Here is a 22,870-nt window from a genome sequence, read left to right on the forward strand (position 1 = left end):
CATCACCCACCCCTCCATCGCTACAGTGGTGAGTAGATAATTACTGAGTTCTCATTTTTGGGTCAACTAAGGACTGAGTATGTTTCACCTTGTTAAGTCCTTCCAGACAAATTGTGATTTGTGAATATGGGATAAGTAAATAAAACTAGATGATTGATTGATTGAAAGAAGTATATTTGATAATATATATATATAATTAAGCCCTAACAGACTCTAGAATCACACAACATGTATGTGAGGTTTGAGGAAGTGCCAGCTTTTATTTTGAAGGGTGGCTCCGGAAGTGAGCGCCTCACGGAGCTCAGTTTCTCCTCCAGCCGCAGCTGCCCGGGCACCAGCAGCAGTCACCGCCGCAGCGAATGGAGGCGAACGGGTGGGAGAGAGACACAGCTCCGCGGACACTCACTCGGATGTAACGAGGATTTTAGGCTTTTTTAAACAGAGACGTGACATTTTCCTCGGGCGGAAGAATCGACGAACACTTTTTATTTAAAAAAGAAAAAAAAAAGAAGAAAAGTCGCATCGCTTCCCCTTTTTTTTTTTTTTTTTTTTTTTCCTCCTCCTGACGAGAGACCGTAAAAAAGGGCGTGTGTGCGGGCTGAAGGCAGACTGTGGACCGCTGCATCTCGATGTTGGTGTGAAGACATCCATCTTTCTGTTTTCATTCCAAATCAAACACCACCTGGATTCGGACGGTGTCGAGGATGGGTTGCACGCTGAGCACCGAGGACAAGGCGGCGGTGGAGCGCAGCAAGATGATCGACAGGAATCTGCGGGACGACGGGGAGAAGGCGGCCCGGGAGGTCAAGCTGCTGCTGCTGGGTGAGGAGAGAGGGGAGGCAGGGGTTTGATGGGGAGGGGGCCGGGGGCCGAGGTGGCGGAGAACTTCTCCCCGACCCTGGTGCGAGCTGAGCGGACACACGGGGAGGAGAACTACCGCCCCCCCACCCTTCCGTGGTACCGTCGGTTAATCGACGCTGAGGCGGCGTCGCTTGAGTTTCAGTTCCGCATCGCGAGCTCGCACAGTCCCGCCAGCTCCATCCGTCACCTCCCGAAACACTTTAACACGTTCCACCGGGAAGTTTCTCTCCTGGTTCCCATCATCCAACCATTTGTTTCACCGGGTCCTTTCAGCGGCGGCACGTTTCCTCTGCTCCTGGCTGAGGTGGTGAGAAGAACAGCCCCCCCCCCCCACTTCACTGACCCCAGGGACATTTAAACATTCACCCCCCCCCCCCCCCTGGTTTTAAACTCAAATTTAAATCGTCTTTCTGCTAAGAACGAGAATTCTCTCAACTTTTCGCATCAGTCGATATCGATGATTATCGCGAAAAAGCGACGAGGGTAAGCGGTTCCTCGGTTCGTGGTCAACGGGGCGTTGGAATAATCGGTGAGTTAGCTTCTGATTGGGAAAAATTCACGTGAATTTCCTCTCAAAGCGGGAACAACAGTTTGAAGAAGGTTGGCGACGTTGGTTCATGAGTTGCTAACGTCGGCCCTTATCAATCACGCACAGATACGACATTTGGATCGCGATTACTCATTGCCGTGAACAAAACTTAAATACATTTAATTCCCATCCCGTAGCAGCCGAAGTCACAGATTGTGCGTTCAAAGACTGATTTTGGCTTCTACGTCGAGTCAGTGTTGTGGTTTTAAACGTAATAAACTATTATTGGTGTTGTTTGATCGCTCAGCTTCGCTCCTTGTATGTTTGAAAGTAGAATCTTGCTCAACAAATGATTCATTTCGGCTGGAAAGGGGAAGGAATTACAGGAAATTGCAATAATGAGTCTGATGTATGTGACCCGAAAATAGCAGCCGTCTGAACCAAATGGCACAACACAAATAGCCAAGCAGCTGTTTGACGTTGTATACTGATGTGGAGATGGATGCCTCCTGACCCTCGAAGCAGTTGCCTATTTTGCCTGATCTCTATGTGTTACTTTCAGATCCTCTTTAAATTCCGGTGGTAGCGTCAGAATCCACCGAACACAGGTTATTTGTTCACCCAGTGAATTGATGAATCACAGTGAAATCTACCTTGAGGATGCATCACTTCTTTATTGGAAGTTTTAGTCATGTTCCCAGCACGCTGTGACGTATGTGCATGTTTCTGCACGTCAATCTCTCGTCTTCAGAATCAAAATTGCTGCAAATTGATGGCATCACTTGCATGTGGAGAAACACTGTTATCCTTGTAAATAGAGACCATAGGTGAAAAACTTTTCCATCAGCCCTTCAGGTGGCTGGCTTTGGGAAATGTTGACATGCACACACACACGGTATGTGGGTTACCAGGACACAAACGCTGAAGCCAGTATCAATAGCAGGCAAACACCCGACAGAAGGCACAGTATAAGAGCTGCTGGAGGCCTTTGTGGACAGATTTGCAAGCCTGAGGAAGATAAATAACATTTCTTCACGTTCTTTTCCTCTATTTTGCACAACCCAGCTCCACATTTGTGTCTGTTCTTGTTGGTGTTCATGAAGATGGCCACATCTTTGAGGTGTTAGTATTGTTTTGTCTCAACACGAAGTTACATATTTTCTTGTTAAAGGTAGACTACATTCCACAGGTGCTTGGGAGGCCAGATGGGGCTTGTTGATTGAAAGCGAGCGTGTTGGGTCAAGTTTCTGCTATGCTGCTGTAGGGTGGAATATGAGTTTTCATCAGCAGGCAGGTAGCAGTAGTTCACCCGTTCTGTTTCTGGTAGGAAAGCTGTTTTTGTTGTGAAAGCCGTGCGCCAGGCCGTGTGTGGCCCCCCCACGCATGTCTGCTCTTGGCACGCCATCCTGCCACTTGGGTACAATCCATTCAGTGTGGTCGCTCTTCAGGTTACTGCCTGAAGTGAGACACAGACGGGCCAGAGACGCCAGGAGAAAGGAGAAGAGGGCCCCGTAAGATGAGAACACTCCCAATGACTGAAGCATTAAAAATGAAAAGGCTCCACCGCGGAGAGCCGAGGGGCCTTCGTTACAGGAGTTGGAGTTGTTTATCCGGCTGAATGGTCGCTCACAAGATATTGTTTCGGAGTTGTTGATTCACAGGCATTTCTGGAGTTGACTTTCCTCTTAAGATTAAAAGTCAACAAAATGTGTCTTGATAGGAAGACGCTGGCGATCCTGTAGTGTTGTTGGCTGCTAAACGATTAGGGCCGTCATAATTATTCAAAATTTGAACATTCATTTGAATGTGACGGATAAGTTCTTATTCAAATCGTTGAATGACATAATTTGTCTTACATAAAAAAAGGTTTTGACTGAGAATAGATGCAGATCTTTGTGAGTCAAGTTCAAACCTGCTGAGAGACTCAAGTTTCTTTAGTCTTTTTGGAGAAAAACTGAACATATTTCTCATTTAGCTCTCCATCTTTATATGGCTCTCCTTCTGCTTTCATCTCCTGGACCCAATTATCCTACTATTCATATCTACATGCTAAAATAGATTACAATTTCCGCAGCCTAATTACTCTTTCTATAGCTGTCGTGTATCAGTGGGAAGATTCTATTAATAATGTTCCAGCCTTTGTCTAACTTTTGTCATTGTTCTCTCTTGAACGTTTCCCATATTTTTAAAATTATCTGACCAGTTTGACTGTGTTCCCCTTCTCGAAGTCAGGGGTGGCCCTGACAATAAAAAGTACTTAAATTAATACGTTCCTTCATCGCTGGATGCATTATAAGAAATGATTCGAGTCTGTGCCATTACGTTCTATCGATCTGCCACCAAGCAGATTGATCGCCGTGATTTAGTGCGGCCATTTCCTCTGTTGGGCAGCACCGCTCGGAGCATCCTGGAGTCCTTCATGAGTGACTCATACTAAAATCCTGCGAGAGGAAGAGGGAAAAGAAAAGAGGAATTAATCAGTGAGGGGAACGCTAAATCATTGAAGAAAAATGACTTGCAGAGAATGTTAAAGAGGAAGAGGGACGTATGTGACTGAAAGTGAAAGACTGAGATAGACGGGGTGGGAATGGTGTTAGCCTCATGCCGCTAATATGGCATCTCTAATGGGGTTAACACACTGTGCCGAACTTCATAAGCCCTCCTTCAGTCCTTGGAGTGCTCTGCAAACTGTGGACGGGTTTGGCCAGCAGCATGTCCCCAACACAAATGTCCTGACCCACGCAAATGTATCTTCATGCCATTGATTTGACCCCAAAGCGAACATGACGTACACCTTACAGAAAGAAAGTTAAGATGTGGTTGGTATGCAGGGACGTATTTCAGATTTTCCAGGTGAATTAGCAGGGATGTATTGTTAATCTATGAAGGCTGATAGGTCGCCATTTATCACACTGAATACTCCCTGCTGCTGCTTTAAATCATTCCTCGCTCCCTTCGTACCTAGAGGAAGATCAACCAGAGGGAGTTCCAAGAGGGAAGATGCATTTGCGGTCGGCCGATGGAAAATGCGCTGTAATCAGTGGGGAGGAGAAGAATGAATCCACATTTTCAGCAGTGCAGTGGTTGGCTAAGATTTTCCTAAAATAGTTTGAACCACCAGAAACAGAAACCAGCTGCTCCAGTGGTTTGGACTGTGTGGCTGTTCTGAGGTGGGCGTATCAAAGCTCAGGGTGTGTAACATGACTCTGCATGAGGAGCAATAGGTTAGGCCTGTGTTTCCATGTCTCCCTGAAAGCTCTGTCTGTGTGTACGTGTGTGTGTGAAAGTCAAAATCAGGACAACTCTTGTGTTTTTGCAGCGTCCAACATTCACAGTTTTTTTTTCACTGGCCCACTTGGCTAGTAGACAAGAGTTTTACTGGCCCCCCTGTGTATTTAAACTTGACCAACAGCCAAAGAACTTTTTCTCCATAATTAAATAATTATAGGGGTCACATCTTGCAACACTCGAAATACATTTCAGTCATTTCCTTACATTATAGGGCATTAGGAATAATTTGACGTAATCACAGAGCACAGCACATTACAGTACAGTGTCGGGATGTGGTCATCATCTTAGTTATTGTTATTTGCAAGGACCCTTTTCTGTTGAAGCGTAAATTTATTTTTTCAGGTGTAAAACATGCTGGAAAACTCCAAATGACAATTTGACGTATTTTATGAAGACCCCCTGCACTGGATGTTAGACAGTCAGCTGCAGTATAAGTTTACGTTAGCTAGAGTTAATGTTAGCTTAGTAAAGTTAATGAGCAGAGAGCAGCTTGTGATGGACACAAACTCACTAGAACTTGTGATAAATGGTTTATAAGCTGCCACCTCGCATCATGATGTCGTTGTTGTCAGATTTTATATTTGTGCTCAGCTCAGCTGGCTTCATGGCTCGCTGAGCCGAAGTGTCTCATTACAGGGCTAACGTTGTGCAGGACTGCTATATGACATCTTCTTTTGACGCAATCAACAATTTGGCTTCACTTTTGTCGAGGTTTCTTATTTTTCGTCTTTATATGAAGCGTACCTGAAACCCAGCAGAGTTACGATTGTTCTGAACTTTAATTTACCTTCAACATGACACTCCGATGATGTAGTGTGATCCTTCGTCCGCTCCGCTCTTCAAGACGAATGACCGTCTTTTAATAAGTGGTCACTGGCAATCAATTCAGCCTGCATAAACTGTTCCTGGCCCTGAGCCGCCGGGACATCGGTTACGTCGGACCCTGTTTTGTATTCCTCAGGCCTAGAGGCTTTGACAGGAGCCACACCCTGATGATATCCGTGGTGTTAAGAGGACGCTTACATAAACACGTAGCTCACGTCTCATTGATTATGAGGGTTGGGCTTTGAATTCACAATATCTGTGCAGTGATAACGATTGAAATGAGGAATGAGGAAACACACTCCTTACCTCAGCAGCGTTGACGATTTTAGTTTTTATAAGCTGTTCCTGTGAACAGATGTGGCAAAACATGCCTCTGACACAATTTGGTTTTACATTTTCGCAATTATAAGTTAATGTCATGATTCACCAAACATCCCTGTTGATTTTGGCTTTTTGATCCAAGTATTTCTCAACAGCTCGCACTCGTCTGAATCATGTGGTCGATTAAGTGTGAGGAACCTTCCTTTCCAATTAAGTACAAATGAGAAAGATCTGGAAACTGGCATTTTTCTGTGTGAGGAACGACTTAAGAACAAAAATAATTTAAAAAAGTAAAATAACTATTATCTCATTTATGAAGAAGTGGCTGCAATTATTCGTTCCATTAATCTGTTGATCTAATAATCAAAGAGTCAAAAGTTCAGATGGTTTGTTTTGTCCAACTGAAAGTTTAAAAACCGAAGGTATTGATTAAGTTTACAATGATATAAAATAGAAGCTAAATCGGATATCTCTTCACCAAATGAGCAGCAGTCGAAACAAGACTTGAACTAAGGTTGTTAAAATAGTTTTTTCCCATAAATGTCAAAACCCCCAGAGACAAAGGAGAAGTCAGATAAATGTTTCTTTCATCATTTTTATAGGAGGTTACTTTTCAGTGTGCGCTCACAGTCTCAGTGGGTTTTCCTGTGTCCCACATCAAGAGGCACTGTGACTGAATGCAAAGCGTTTCTGGCATCTTGAAGTGGGCCGAGGGCTGCGACTGTGCCAGCTCGCTGCCCTGGCTGTGCCCAGTTGAGCCGCGAGGTACATCTGCCGCCGTCTGCGTGGCGACTTCCACAGGGATTCGCACAGCTGAGTGTTTAGCCTGGAAGCACGGAGAGCTGCCACTGTACTGTCTCACACATATACACGTACACACACACACACACACACACATCCCCTCCCTCCAGGGTGCTGCATCACCCAAGTGGTGACACGTAATTAAAATAATGTGTCCTCAGGTGGATCTCATCCAATTATACTGAAGGTGAAGTGCCAGCGCTGTACTATCAGCATGCAGGGAAAGTTTGTAGGAATCCAGACCTGCACATGGCTGTGGAGAGCATGAATATTTAATCATTCATTCTGTGTTAAATGTATTTTTATAGTTATAGTTTCACTTTCAGCATGAGTTGCCTTGTGTCAAAAATGCAGCATTGCCATATTCTTTTTGTTTTCGCAGCATCAAGGAAAGTGGAACTGGATTGGGGGGGTGATTTATTACGCAAGAACAAACCATCCTGCCTCTGCTGACAGTGTCACGGGGTATAACATAGCGTTAGGTGTCATGATGTGATTCCAGTTGCGTCTAGAGCCGGACGTGTTTACTCGGGGAATAGCAGCTCTCAAGTGGTTTGAAAAATCTTCCCTAGTGGCAACGTTACATCACTGACAGCCGGCCGATTGCCTGCCTTATAAGTCTCCTCTGCTGCGAGGACACTGAGTGCACATTAGTAGATGTTGTGTTGTTTTGTATTGTCAGGCACGTCAGCATCGGATCAGTGTGGTTCATAAGGACATCAGAGATGGCTTTGACTGTGAGGGGGGGGGGAAGAAGATTTTAATAAAAGGGCACTTCCTAGTGAGTGGCTACGAGGGCATCAATACAGTCGAGTAAAAAGAGCAGCAGATGCATAATACATAATGCTCTCTGTGGAAGCCAGCATGTCACATACACACACACGCAACCACAAAGCCTCCTCAGGTGACTGTGGCCTCACACTAGAGATGTCCTGGATATAACGAGAGCCGTTGCCATGGTGCAGTGACGTTTGAAAGATCCGAGAAGCAAAAAAAGCCGAGCCGATGGTCATAATTCCCTTTATGCTCTCCTTCCCCCTCCCCGTCTTCCCCTCCTGCTCTTTTCATCAAAGCATTGTCTCATTGGTCAACTCCTCAGCAGTCAATCTAATGACACCGCCGTGTTTTTCGGCACTTTACCGGCTGATAATCAGTTTTCACTGTGAAGTCACACGCCACACCACGGCCACGCGCCTCGACGCAGAGACAGCGTGATGCAAAGCCACTGCTGATAACCTTCCACGCACAGTTTTTTTTGCTTATACAACATGAGATTCAGTCACAGTGAAGTGAAGCAAGCGCAATCACCAAACAGTCATCTGACCGAGCTCGCTGGTATTGACTAATCGGTATATTAGACTGGAATTGCCTGGAGCAGAGGCAATCCAGAGCTTTAAAGTCTTCTTTTAACTTAAAACACACACGCACACTTGTTTCTCAGTTCTGCTGTGATCAAGCGGTTTCAATGTCACGGTTCCTCGTCATGTAATTTTGGCCACACTGCTGTTCTTGTTGACATATGGTTAAATCATTTTGCTTGTTGCAGGAGATCATTAATTTGAAGTATTTGACGTCTTTTTTCTTTTGTCTCCTCCAGGTGCTGGTGAATCGGGGAAAAGTACAATTGTCAAGCAGATGAAGTGAGTTCATCGACACGCAGAATCAAAACAAACCTTTTTCTTTCTGTCTCCTTCCAGCGTGTCAATAATGACTTTTGTCGTTAGATATTATTTTCACAGAGCGTTTTTCATTTTCCTCAACACAAACAGTGTCAAAACACAACTCGTGCTCGGGTAGCATCTCTCTCCGGATGATATTATGCTCCGTGAATCACAGCACAAACAGGTGCCACCTGTTAATGGACCATGACGACAGAAGCAGAATACATACATAGTGTGTGTGCTACATATGAATGTCAGATAACACACACACACGCTAGAGACTTGGCTTTTTTAAATGTTTTTCAAGCAGCTGCTCCTCTTGGTTCTTCACCTGTGGGGGAAGAGCTGGAGGCTGCACATGAAAAAATGTTATTTTCCTTATTGCAGCATAATACTAGAGTCTGATTAATAGGGATTTTTTTGGGGACTGATAATATTAAAGAGTAAAAAATGTCCAATGACAATCTATGGGCTGATACATACTAAAAAAAAAAAAAGTCTCAGTAACTCCTCAGATGTTGTTTTCAAACCCTTATGACAAAGAAATGTTATTGAGGCTTTATATTATACAGTTTCACCATAAATGTTAATATAGATTAAAAGAAACACAAATGCAAACTATAAAACTTTCCTCAAGAAAATAAACAGTTTTCAAATGTAAATATAAAGTCTTGTCTTTTCTACAGTATTTATTCTGTCAAATAAAAGAACATAGATACCAATACGTCTGTGAAAGGCTCTTATCAGCTTATTTTCATAGACCAACTGATCTATGAGCAGATTCACGTGTTCTCAGCGAGTGAAAGTAGCTTCCTGTACTTTCTGTTTCCTAAAACTGACCATTATTTTTGTTATGTTCAGAAATCCCACGAAAATGTTTTAGAATCAGAGACACGACATGTAATGTGACAGAGTCGGCTTCCTGTCCCTCTACGCTGGGTCACCCTTTTACATGGATGTCAATATGGGACTTCTTCTTTTGTCGGCATAAATATGGAACAACAATCAACTCCATTTCAGAGTTTGTGTCTTTCACACAGACGAGCCAGGCGGGATTGCAGCAGAAAATTGGCCCCTTGACGGGCTGTGTGAAAGGAGCTTCTTTTCTCTGGGTGACCACATTTTAAAGCGTCCAGAAATAAGGAATACGGAGATTAGGGACACTGTGTCCTGACAAAAATTGTGCAGACGTTCCAATGAGCATGTCAGAGTTTTGAAAGAGTTATTAAATAAGAGCTGAGGAGAAAAGAAAGTGAAGGAAATAAGAATCGAAAGAGTTTTCTGTCTCTGGATGCGGCTTTTGCACCAAATTTATTTTTAAAGTGCAGGAAAAAATGACTAGAATTCTGAGCCGGTGTTTCCTCTGTCTTTCTGCAGGATCATCCACGAGGCGGGCTACTCAGAAGAGGAATGTAAGCAGTACAAGGCCGTGGTTTACAGCAACACAATCCAGTCCATCATCGCCATCATCAGAGCCATGGGCCGCCTCAAGATCGACTTTGGCGACGCCGCGAGAGCTGTGAGTGACGGAGAGAGGGATGTAATTTAGTTTAAAGTGAATTTGTGGCGTTGGAAAACAAGCGTCTGCAAACATTGGATTCTCAGAAAAGGCTCATGGGAAAGTAAATCTTGATTGTAGTCATGAATTCAGAGGTTGTTTATCAGTTATTTAAAATGTATTTTTATTGCGTTAAATCCAAATTAAATGCTTTGACGCCTTGTTGTTTTTGAGGAATGCCCCTGCTTGCACTCGTATATGCACAAGAACAAATAAGTCTTGTTTCTGAAATGTCCTGACGACTGGAGTTTCAGCTTGGAAGCAGATTAATGCGAACAATAATGATGGAGTAATTACTTAGATTGTTGATTGACGATATTGACGCCACCTTTTTTTGCATTCGCCAGGATGATGCACGGCAGCTGTTTGTGCTGGCCGGCTCGGCTGAGGAAGGCTTCATGACAGCAGAGCTTGCTGGCGTCATTAAACGTCTCTGGAAGGACGGAGGCGTTCAGGCCTGCTTCAGCCGCTCCCGCGAATATCAGCTCAACGACTCGGCAGCATAGTGAGTCACACACAAACACACAAACACAAACATCGAAGGTAACGGGTGCGTTAGAATTTTAACCTCTACCTACACTGTAAATTGTGTGAATGACTTTTAATTGCGCACTGTAAATAATGATGGAAGACATGACAGCTCCTCAGAAGTGAACCCAGTTTTGTTTGCCCCCTGGTGGCTAGATGCAGTCTAGGTCATAAACCCTGGAATGTGGGTCATTTTAGGCAAGTGTTCATGTTTCCAATGAGTTTGGTTTTTTTTATTAGTTATTTGAGCACGCGTACCGGTGGGACGGCCATCCACCACACTTCCCAGCCTTTGGCCGTGCTCGGAAAACAGAGAGCTGCAGCGCCATGCATCTGTCTGGACTTTCAGACTGTCAATATTTGTCCTCCTCTGTCAACCCTGAAGAGCGGCGGCTGGAGAGAATATAGAATCTTTGACCTTGCACCTCAGCGCAGGAACATTTGCTTAAAAAGTGAAAGAGAAGTCACACAAACACACAGACAAAATCCTCTAAACAGTTTTGAACTTTTCTCGCCCGACTTGAATATCGTGCATATTGTGCAAGAGCCCTTGGCATGGAAATGAGTGATATCATCACAAGGCAGCTCCTTAGCCTCGTTGGGAGAAAAACCATTTGCCCTGTTTTGCCACAGAAGAACAAACATCAGCTTTGACGACACAGGCCCAGGGAACCGCAGTTGTTGGCCATTTTCTAATTGGTTCCTCTAATCCTGCCGTCCAGGGGCTTTTCATGAATAAGAAACACTATTGTTAAACCTTGTGTATTTTTTTTCTTCACTTAATACCCTGGAAGACAAACAACAGGCTTGTTTGCTCGAAGGAGAGATTACTTGTGTTTGTCTGGTAGAAAGTAGAGGTCACAAATCTTTCCCCCTTCATCAGCAGTAACCTTGAGGTCGGGTGGCAGGAGTGTGAAGGCTCATGTGTGATCCTCTATATATAATAAACGTAAATGAAGTAAATCTCACACCTGTAGCCAAAGATACAATAGTCATCAAATAAAATCTTTACTTTTTTAATTTGCTAGAACCAGTTTGTTTTTGACATTGGATTAAAAAAAGGAATGAAAGTGTAACCTTGTGTTTCCAAAAAAACTTCACAATTAAATTACTGAAATATAATTAATTCAGTTGCCAAATATAATTCAATTCACTTAAAAGAGATTTTAAGTTGGATAATTGAAGGACTAAAAAAACAAACTATGTCCATCAGGTGATTGTGGGTTTTTTGGTGAAAGTTTGAAAGTTAAAGTCCGTTCAGACTCAACATTTTTTCCAAACCTTTGATATTTGATGTTGTAATAGCACCACCATGAGCAAAATACAGTAAATGTTGTTTAGCTGTGTGGGAGTTTGGGGGATTTTCGTGTTCGGGGATTTTATTAAAAGGAATAAAAGAAAGCTTAGAATCCACTTCATGCGCAAACCTCGGCCAAGGCCCAACAAATGGTACACAATTCATGCCTGAATTACTCCCTGGGAGATCAGTTAAAAAGGTGAACAGAATCTCTCACTAGGTTAAAGTTATAAAACAAATCCTGATTCTGTTTCTTTGCGTAATCCTGCTGACAAACAAACCAGCCGCTGACAGGAGTGAAAACATCCATCCTATTCCTCTTTATTCCCATTCAGGACAATGTGATACAGCACCCTGGACAGATGGTTCATCCATTACACCACGGACACACAAACACATTCACACTTTCACGTAGGAAGTTTCCACTTCAGCTGCGTTTCCTTCGACCCAGGAAGGAACCTGCGGGGAATCCACCAAACACAGACAAAACAACAATTCAGTCACATCTCAGTGAAAAGAGCAGGACCTGTTTGCTCCGAGGCAACAGCTCAAACCACTAAACCACGGTGGCATCACGTCTAAACTGAACACAGGAAGGTCTTGTTTTTTATGTTGTCAGTGAATCCAGGTTATAGACTGTATCCCGAAACGCCTAGTTTTTTTTTTTTAGGTAGTTCTCACAGGGTGAAACATCGTGATTGACAGCTGTGATTGACTTGTTATCAGCCGAGCCCGTGTATTGACGGACACTCGCTATCACGGCTGCATCCTGTAATCGCTCCTGTGCAGACTCTGGCTCCAAATAGCTTCATTTCTGGATGGTGGGAGGAAGTGGCGACACATCGTTCATCTTTATTTACTGTCTATTGTCTGGATTTGTATCTAAACCTGTGAGACAACTCAAATGTTGCAAAGTAACTTTTTCCACTCGAATGTTTTTTCAACAGGAAAGTTTGAATCATGTCTGAATTATAGAATCTAACCTGAGTTGCTCCCCCTTGACGATGCTTTGTGAGTTGATACTTGCCCTTGATGCTTCTGACACAGTTTCTCCCACTCATTTCCCCTCCTGCTCCCTCTCACCTCCTTTTATCCTTTTCACCTTTTTTCTCTCCCCTCTTCCTTCCTCCTTCTTGTCCGTCTCCTCCTCTCAGCTACTTGAACGATCTGGACAGGATATCCCAGGCCACCTACATCCCAACCCAGCAGGATGTGCTGAGGACCCGAGTCAAAACCACAGGCATTGTGGAGACACACTTCACGTTCAAGGACCTGCACTTCAAGTGAGAATTAACTTCGCTTGAACAATCACATCAAACTGTGTTGTTGTTTTTTACACGATGGCTTAATTAGGTTTCCTTCCTGTTACTGACTCACTGGCTCCAATAGAAATTCCCTTTGTTGCATGTGCAGCTGTGAGTTGCGACATAGTGGTTGCGATGGTGTCGTGCGCAGCAGCGATGACTCAGGCGACACAACATGGGGGCAGGCGGCTCCATAAAGTCATGTTGGCCGAGTTTAGTAGATGATGCTGTTTGACATTGAAATTCATACACGGCCAGAACCCACTGTTGGTTTGTTACATAACCACAACAGGGTTTTTCTGGGACAAAAACTAGGCGGGTGTGGTACTGAGCCCGGGCAGGGGAACAGAAAGCCACGCACCGCTCCACTGCCCCAGGCTGAGCGCACAGCTCCGGGGAACGGACCCAGGGAACAGAGTTGCTTCCAGCCCTGGGCAGAGGGTTACCTTTCCCTCGAGTTCTACGACTTCATACCGAAGCTACGCAATTCTTTTATAGTAATCAACATGTTATAGTGATGAATTTGGCCCAAACAAACGTGATCACTGTAAGCAGAATTTTGTTGGGAGGCAGAGATGGAACAATTTGACAGAGGAGGACCCTGCACCCAAACAAATGCTCAATGTTTCTGTGTTTTATCTGTGGCTTAGCCTGTGAGGGTAAAGAGAATTAAAGAGGACTGATCTTCTCAGCCAGGACGCTTCACGTTCTTTCTTTCTGTCCCCCAGAATGTTTGATGTCGGCGGTCAGCGATCTGAGAGGAAGAAGTGGATCCACTGCTTCGAGGGTGTGACCGCCATCATCTTCTGCGTGGCCCTCAGCGACTACGACCTGGTACTGGCCGAGGACGAGGAGATGGTGAGTCGCTCACACTTTGTGACGGGTCATAGATGGAGTCACGATCTTCTCCGTGTGAAGCGCAGTGACCGACGTCATCTTCCTTCTTTCTTCAGAACCGAATGCACGAGAGTATGAAGCTGTTCGACAGCATCTGCAACAACAAGTGGTTCACGGACACCTCCATCATCCTCTTCCTCAACAAGAAAGACCTGTTCGAGGAGAAGATCAAGAAGAGTCCTCTCACCATCTGCTACCCAGAGTATGCAGGTGAGATCACATAATGAAGAACAAGCTCAAACCTGTTTCTTTAATGCAGAAAATCAAGGGGTTTTTGGATCAACTTTAAATACAGTCTGTGATTGTGACTTCCTGCTTGTCATCTTTTTCAGGCTCCAACACGTATGAGGAGGCCGCCGCCTACATCCAGTGTCAGTTCGAGGACCTGAACAAGCGGAAGGACACCAAGGAGATTTACACCCACTTCACCTGCGCCACAGACACCAAGAATGTGCAGTTTGTCTTTGACGCCGTCACCGACGTGATCATCAAGAACAACCTGAAAGACTGTGGTCTCTTCTGAGGACAATGACCACAAAGACGATGGCCCGTTTTTTTCTAGGTAAGGAACTCTCCTCCTCACCCTCTTCTTCATCTCCTCACCACGCCCTTTGCGACTGGCTCGCATGCTGGACGCTCAGGATGATGACTGAATGCGTGTTCCCTGTAGCATCGGGATGCAGTGGGAGTTGCTAAGGAAACCGAGGGAGCCTGGTTTAAATGTTTCCTCTTTCAAACTGGCTGCGAACAGAGCGTAGCTGGAGTTGACCACAGTCATGCAGACTAATCGGTCTTCATCAAAAATCATAATTTAATCGTTGAAATCAGAGCCATCTTTTATTAGAGGCCTAAATAGATTTTATGCTTTAGATGGATTTAGATTTAGATGGTGGTGAAATGTTAGCGACAAGGTTGAGCTCTGCAGAACGTCTCTTTAACAACAAGCCGTCCCTCTTCTTTCCCCCTCCCCTCATGTGTCTCTCGTCTTGTGTCCTCAGGCGGTGGAGCCAGCTTACTGTGCATCTTTGGTGGGGAAGATGAGAAGAGTCGGGAGGATCAGTCACGGACCAGTGCTGTACTATATGCCACTTTTAACAGCTTTATTTATGTTTTTGTCTTGGAACATTTTGAACTAGCGTTGAAATTTGTGTAGGATGTTTGTATCATTGTAAAAGCGTCACAGCAAATTTCGCACATTTTTTAAATTCCCTCTGTTTTTTGTTTTTGATTTTTGTGGAGGTGGAGGCGATCACATCTTTTTTTTTTAATTTTTTTTTTTGCTGTTTCTTCTGCCGCTGTCTCTGGAAAAGGAAACTTTGCTATCGGTGGACATTCTTCTTTTCTTCCTTACCTACAACCAAAAGGGAAGAAAAGAGGTACAACTTTGAGTCCAGTTTGTTGGTACTTGTGCCTTCGCATGCCTTTTACTGCGGTCGTAGTCCTAATGCTTGTTCTGTTGCCTGCTGAATTGTTCTGAACATTAAGAGGTAAACTGTTTTCATATGTTAGTGTCCCTGCTATCTTCTATGTGCACACCACTGAGCTATCAGGAGGAGGATTTCCCTCTGGTCTAAAAAAGGTACATGGGTCGTCATAGTGACCAACATGTAGCCTCCACAGTCCACTATCCCCACGCCCCCCCCCCCCCCCACCCGCTACGACAATGACAGGCCTCGCTGGCCGACCACACAGTACAATACTGAGATGTATATTGTTACCCCACAAATCTGGGGTTCGGGTTTTTAAACGGTGTATAAAATATCCCTTCTTCCCAGCCATTGAGAAAATGGTTAGCGGAGCCGCTGAGCTTATAATACGCTCACGTGTTTTAAAGTACAAAGACCAGAGTTGGCACATTTTACTGTATATTTTAATGTATTCAGAGGAGGTTATGGAGTCTTTGGTAGTGAGGAGGGGGAAAAAAACTAAACCACAGAAAAGATTGTTGTAAAGGTGAGGACGCAGTCAGACGCCGAATCACGGATCTCATCCAGCTGCAGCGAGTAGAGGGCGGGGGGGGTTGCTGTTTGAGGATCCGTGAAGAAGGCGCTGATTAATTATGAGGTGACGGGAATAAAGAAGGTCAAGGGAAAACTGGCCTGTGATTTTTAGATCAGCGCTACTTTGCCAAGAGGAATGATGGTTATCACGGTCCTGGATCTGTTCATATAAAGAAACTGCCACAACTGTCATTGTATGTGTATGTTCTCCGCAGAAGGAGAATCTTTGTAGACTCATTTCCCTTATTTTGCTAATAAAAACCAATTACAAACCATGTGGAGTTGCTGTGTCCTTTTACATATGTATCAACAGTTACTGAAGCATTTTTAAACAAATCATTAATAGCACTGATAATTAGCTGCTAATGCACAAAGCATGATGGCCACAGAACATGTATGCTTGTTGTCTTCTTTGCATCTCAGAAGCAAAAGTACTCTCTCCTAGTAAGAGATTATTTTATCAGTAAGAGGATATAAGTTGCTGCTTTGATCCCTTTGTATTGACGTGATCGGACTCTCCCGCCCATCACCCACTTCCCATCGTGTGCATCTGTCATGACTGGAGATACCTTGTTATCTCCACACAGGGAGTCTCACATTGGCAATTAGACACAATGTTGTCAGTTCTTCACACCCCCTCCATCACATTGATATTCCTCTGTGGCCTTTAAAGGCTGCGTTACCTGCAGCCGCTCTCAATGCACAGGTTTGTTTCGAATGAGGATTGATCGGGCCTGAGCATTCGGGCTGCAGCTAAGAGGCTGACGTGTGTTCACTGATGCATAGACACCGCCTTAATCCTATTTCCCTATTTGCTCTGTGATGTAAAGCACTAATAAGGTTGTCTCCACAGGCGGATGTATGTCTGACTTGTATGAATGCCAGTGGAAAACACCCTTGTCAACAGTTGATCATTTAAATTGGGAGTTGTGTAAATGACCTTCTGGTAAATATAAATTCACTCTCTTTCCCCTCAGTTTTGGTCTCCATCAATCCCCAGAGGGAAATATCTGGTTCTCTCTCCCAAATGTTACTCTGTGTTCCCCGGCTAACTGCAAACAAATTTAATTCTGGCCAAAAAACTATAAATATCAGCAATCCCTGAAAACCAATATTAAAATCCGCCAACTACCTAAAATGTCAACAACCATACTTTAACATGCAGCCTACTTATGACCTATACCACAGCCGGCCATCAGGGGGCAGTCTACATGACCTGGCCTCATTTCGGTGGAGCTGTCATGTCCATCTTTGTTTACAGCCATTTAAATCAAGGTTGATATAACCAAGAAATCAGACTCCATCGAGCTAGCTGCTTTTGACCTCACATCAGCTAACATCGACGCAGTGGAGCGAGATGCTAATTCAGCCCCAACTTCAACTGAGCAGCAGCCATTTTAAAAGCAGGTGACCATGAGGCCCAGGTCTCTGAACCGGATAAAACCTGACGTGGAATCATCAGAGACACACGAACAGAATCTTCTTCAAGATTTCCCTGAAGCAAAGAAACTGAAACATCAGGAACAGTTTTTACAGGTAAGTCATTTACATTCTTTGTTGCGCTACCTGTGTTAGCTCATCGTGTGTGAAGCCCTGGTACTAATGTCAATCTGCTGTTTCTGTGATTTGGCCCATTTTGATCATTTTGCACGAACCACTCTGCGAATAGGAATCGACAAGAGCCTAAATACAACGCTGCGCTTCAGCATGCAGCTAAAATACAGAGCAACAGTAGCACCGGGCGAGAAGCTCCATGAAGTCAGTGATCGAACACCATTAGCTGCTGTCCACTCCACATTAGTTCAGGCCGCAGCAGCAGAACGTCAGTGCATCATGATGTGTCACTTCCTGTCTCTGAAGTTACATCATAGTGAATGAAAAGAAGAAGTAAAGGTTGTGGTCGGCCTTTAATGGCCTGGTTTGGTGTTTGGGTATTTTTACACAATGCTCGTTCACAAACATGCACACTGGGGATTTTCATGTGAGCTGACACTCGCCTGTGCAGCGGAGGAACGGGACAAAGTCCATCTATTGTTTTATTGTATGTATTGTGTATTCACCTGCTCTGCGGAGGGTCCCACGTTGTGAAGTCGGTGTTCTGACTTCAGTGTGAGTCAGAATATGGAAAAAGGCTGGAAACAAAAGGTGTCATATTAATGTGTTCACACTCCGACGCCTCTTTACAATATTTTTCATATAACGTCTGAATTGAAAAGGTGCTTGTGGGAGATGTATGTTCAGTTTAACATTTGACAAGTTGACATTAACGGCTGCTGTTTCAGTGCTGACTGTAAAATTGTCTTTGTTTGCAGTTGCTGACGTCAGAAACTCATGATCCAAACTTTTAGCTGCTTTTCTAGGAGTTGTTTTGACTTGAGGAGGCTTTCAGGAGAATTTTCACGGTCGGGAACTCTCTGTACAGTTGGGTACATTTTCCATGTGTCTGTACATGACTCATGATTTCTTTTTTTGAGTGCTTTCGAATTTTCAATACTCCACTACACATATCAGCAAATATCTGCCCCACTGCATATTTACAACACATACACTGTTATTTATATTGTTTTTAAAGTAATCGATAATGAGAGTGGTTTCAGAAACAGTTTTGGAAGTTTGTAAGATTTGCGTCTATGTGCCCTCACACCGAAGAGCACGATCACAACATTCCTCTCTGGTATTTGATGGATCCTTGATTTGTGGCCTCGTCTGGATGGAGATATTTTATAAAATAAAGGTTGTGTGGACAGAGATTTGTTTAAAAACAGAGGAGAAAACATTTGTTCAAAAATCTGACTTAAGTTAAATAATATTATGATGTTTGCAGTAGCATCATCTGCAGCATTAATATGACACCAATCTTGTATAAAACAGAATTTAGAGAAGGCAGAGTTTAATGTAGGTGTTGCATGAGGGAACAGACTCGTACTGATACTTTCAAAGTGAATGTGGTACTTTTACTTTTACTTGAGTACATCCCGCTGGCTGATGTGCAGCTGCACTAACCATCCTCACGCTGCAACTTGACATAAAAGGTGGAGCAGGTCTGAGGGAGATAAATGACATGATACATTTGTGAGATGCTGGCTCCCACGGCTGCTGCCAATTGGGGGAGTTGAAGTGTGTGAATGAGGGTGAGGGGGGTGAGGCGGGTGAGGGGGGGTGCATATGCTGTATTTATAGCACATTTTAAAGATGAGAGAGCGAGGAGAAGATGGAGCGAACGAGGGGGCGGCCATGATGTATCAGTGTAAAAGCAACAGGGGTGACTGTGTGTGTGTGTGTGTGTGTGTGTGTGTGTGTGTGTGTGTGTGTGTGTGTGTGTGTGTGTGTGTGTGTGTGTGTGTGTGTGTGTGTGTGTGTGTGTGTGTGTGTGTGAGGAGGAGGAGGGTGTAAATAAATGGAACAATAGAGGCATTTTCTCTCTGTTGTTTCATCGCCTTGTTTACTGTCTCTGTCCTCGATCACTTTCTCTGGGGGCAGCGGTTGGCAGCAGAGATAAGACGGACTTATCAGCTCCGCCGCCATGTTGGACAGGACTCATTGTAACAGCCAGCGAGACGCACTTTTCAGTCCCGGCTTCACATTCTTCCACTCGCTGCATCATCTGTAGACGTCATGTTGTCGAGCCTGTTTCTGGGGCCCCGGCCGAACATGCCGATTATTTATAGTTGACAGCTTTTTTTTTATCGCATAACTCTTCTATCTACCAATTGATTTCTATTTTCTGCTGCTGTGGCCACACGCTCTGAAGTGGCCTCTCACCACCAGGGTCACGGTTGTTTACAGTCGGCCGCCAAAGATATTTGAAGAGCCACGCTGAAATTAAACATGCTTTCTAACACAACCCTACTTGTATAGCTGATTTTTTAAATTTCTGTCATCATGCCAATTATCTGTCTCGTCCCACATTGGATCACAAGACACTTCAGAGACATCAGTATATGTACAAACTCATTTTTAACGACAAGGGGCTTTGATTTCTATAATCAGGGGCACAAGGGTCCATGTTATTGGCCGGAGGCGTTATCTTTTTAGCTTGTCCATCAATATGTCCACAATTCCACCCGTTCTATTCAGATGAATGCGATATCTCAAGAACGCCTTGAGGCAATTTCTTCAAATTTGGCATAAAAGCTTTAACCCTCGACTCAAAGATGAGCTGATTGGATTTTAGTGGTCAAAGGTCAAGTTTGCTCTGATCTCACAAATATAGATTTTTTTTCCTTGTGAGCACGATATCTCAAAAACAGCTCTCTGCAATGTTTTCAAATTTGGTGCAAACATTCTCTCCGACTCACAAACCAGTTGATTCGATTTTGGTTGAAGTCAAAGGTCAAGTTCTGAACATCAGAGCAGCTAAACATTTTCAGGTAGTATCATAAATTCAAATTATAACTGAATACATCAAATTGTATTTAGCATTCTCACTGTTCACCTACATTACACCTTATAAATAATCATTCAATTGTGTAATGTAATAATTAAGATTGTAGTTATGTTTTGTGATTTTGATGAAAGGACTTAAGACATGTTTGTGATTTTCTCTCATCTGTGAAACAACAAGAGAATGTGAGACATAAAAACACACACACTGTGAATGCGCTGTGTGCAGTTACCAATCAGAATCCTGTTTGTCTCTGGGATGTCATGACACACGACTTCAGAAATTCTGCAGCAACTTCCGTCCTCGTCATCAAACCCAATTAGCTTGTTTTTTTCTTTATTCTCATGTATGTGTGTGACTGAGAGTGTGACAGATTGAGTGTGTGGGCGGGAGGAATGTTTGTGTGCATTTGTGTTTACTTCAGGATGCTGTGTGTGTCTGTGTGTGTGTCTGTGTGTGTGTGTGTCTGCCGTCTGTGCTTCTGCTCGTCACCTGATATTCTCTGGCCATGTTCATTCAGTCTGCAGATTCCAGCTTTCATCTCCACAGACATGCAAGCATACACACACACACACACACACACACGCTTCCCCGTGATGTCACTGATTCTGCGCTCCATAGCAACAGTGAGCGAGGAAGCGAGAGAGGGGAGAGGGAGGGAAAACAGAGAGATATTCACTGTGTCAGTGTTTCACTGAGAGTGACGCCCCTCGTCCTTTGGCCTGCAGGAGAAACTTTCTGTCAGAACAGAGTTATTTTCAGACTATTTCAAAGAGGTAGGTGGAGCTGAACTCGGCGCTGTGAGTGGAATGGCCTAAAAATGACTCACAGCTGGCACGGACACACAGTAACTTTCTTATTATTGTCGGTCCTCAACCATTCCCTCCTCTGTCTCCATGTGATTACTTTGACTTCTCTAGATGTTCTTCATCAGTGGTTTCTCTCATCCTGTCAGCGCCTTTGTTGAATCCAGCGTGAAGCGTCACTTGCGTTAGTTAAATGTGTGAATGTGTATCTTGTTGTCTATAGCAGTGGATGTTTATGCCCTAGAGGCGTGGGGGGTTGTGGAGTCCCTCAAGAGGTCACAGGATGAAAGTGAGCTGTCACAGGATGATTTACAAGGTCGAAAAGAAAATACATGTTGTGCTTTTTGAAATAATGTTCAGTTTCCTTTGAGTAGCTTTCCTGTTATGTTCACTGAGGCTGCTGGCAAAATCATGAATGGAGACGTTGTCTGTTGAAGCCAGAATTCAACAGACAGAAGTATGAACGTCTCTGCAGCTCAATGCAGGGAAGGTTGTCAGGAGGATAGAAAACACTTTGACACAACACGTGAGTGTGTGTTCAGCTGAGAGACGCACGTTATGTCCAATGAATGAATCAGAACCAAAAGTGTCAAGTTTGGTTTTATGTAGTTATTTGATGCTGTGAAAACCAGGTGAAACGTCATGATTGACAGCTGAGAGGGATGGGCTCCGCACCGCGATCACCACTGCGCACACTCAGCCTTCGAATGATGTCAAAGCACAAGATGGCGGCCCCAGGATATGCAGGATAATTTGGCTCTGTAATACGGGAATAAATGGAGACGTGTCGTCCATCTTTGTAAACAATCTAATGTTTCCATGTTTGTATATAAAGAAGCCTGTCTGCACATAATCCCTGTTTAAATATAAGTAAAGGGCTCAGTACGTGTCGGATGTGAGTTGCAGAGCAAGTCTACACTGTGCTCTCTCTCTCTCTCTCTCTCTCTCCTTCCCCCCTCCCGCTCCCTCCTTCAGTCCAGTGAGAACAGCCGTGCGATCTTTTGACGAGGATGTTTGGGATTAAACGCTGTGTTTTCACCCTCTTAACATTCCTGCGTGCCCGCTGCGGATGGAACATTAATGGTCCACTGCCAGTCACATGGGCTCCTTAACCGAAGCCACGTTTCACCCGCCAACGTGTTAAAGCAGCACCCCCCCCCACACACACACACACACACATTCCTACATCATGTCCCCCGTCCCCAAAATAACATGTCGCTGTGGTCATGCTCAGAACTTAGATCACACTGAATTGACTGTGTTTCGTGCAAACACTGTCACGTTCATGTTGAAGATCCAGGAAGGTCAGAGGCGACAGGTTTGGGAGGTGTAGTGGGGAAAAGGTTCAAGATTCCTTATTGTGACGGCTATCGATGGTCAAATATTAGATCAATAAATGAAAAACACATTTTGAAAACACTGTGAAAAATATTTATACATCTATGTATGTATATATGTATGTATCCAAAAGACTAGAAGTTCAAAGTTGTCAAAGGAAATGGGGCATTAGTGATGAAGTCTGTTTTCAGACGTGACACAGCAGATCAACCGAGTTAGACGTGTTCACGACAACAGGAAAGTGTCGGGAACATTCAGGTGTGGCGTCTGGACAGAGCAGCAGGATTAAATGACGTGTCACCGAAATCCAAAAATGTCAGGATGACTGCATCTTGAGATTTTTATATTCTATCAGTTTTTTGCGTCTGTCACATGTTTGAAACATCATCAACGCTCCCACTCGGTTTCCTGGGCTCACTCGGACATTTTACCAGGAGTCTGGCAGGAAAGGTTCCAGGAAACTGTCTAG

At 44.1% G+C, this 22,870-nt stretch overlaps 1 protein-coding gene across 1 annotated transcript; it reads left to right on the plus strand.

Annotated features, from left to right (window-relative positions):
• Window positions 1-257: 257 nt before the first annotated feature.
• gnai1 (guanine nucleotide binding protein (G protein), alpha inhibiting activity polypeptide 1) lies at window positions 258-16,148 on the plus strand. The gene is made up of 9 exons (XM_069520182.1): window positions 258-822; window positions 8,226-8,268; window positions 9,667-9,808; window positions 10,195-10,352; window positions 12,827-12,955; window positions 13,705-13,834; window positions 13,930-14,083; window positions 14,206-14,435; window positions 14,872-16,148. The coding sequence occupies exons 1-8, from the start codon at window positions 705-707 to the stop codon at window positions 14,394-14,396; spliced, it is 1,065 nt and encodes a 354-aa protein (XP_069376283.1). The 5' UTR covers window positions 258-704; the 3' UTR covers window positions 14,397-14,435; window positions 14,872-16,148.
• The last annotated feature ends 6,722 nt before the right edge of the window (window positions 16,149-22,870 follow it).

The sequence above is a fragment of the Paralichthys olivaceus genome, chromosome 23 (assembly GCF_024713975.1).
Source record: "Paralichthys olivaceus isolate ysfri-2021 chromosome 23, ASM2471397v2, whole genome shotgun sequence".
NCBI classification, from domain to species: Eukaryota; Metazoa; Chordata; class Actinopteri; order Pleuronectiformes; family Paralichthyidae; genus Paralichthys; species Paralichthys olivaceus.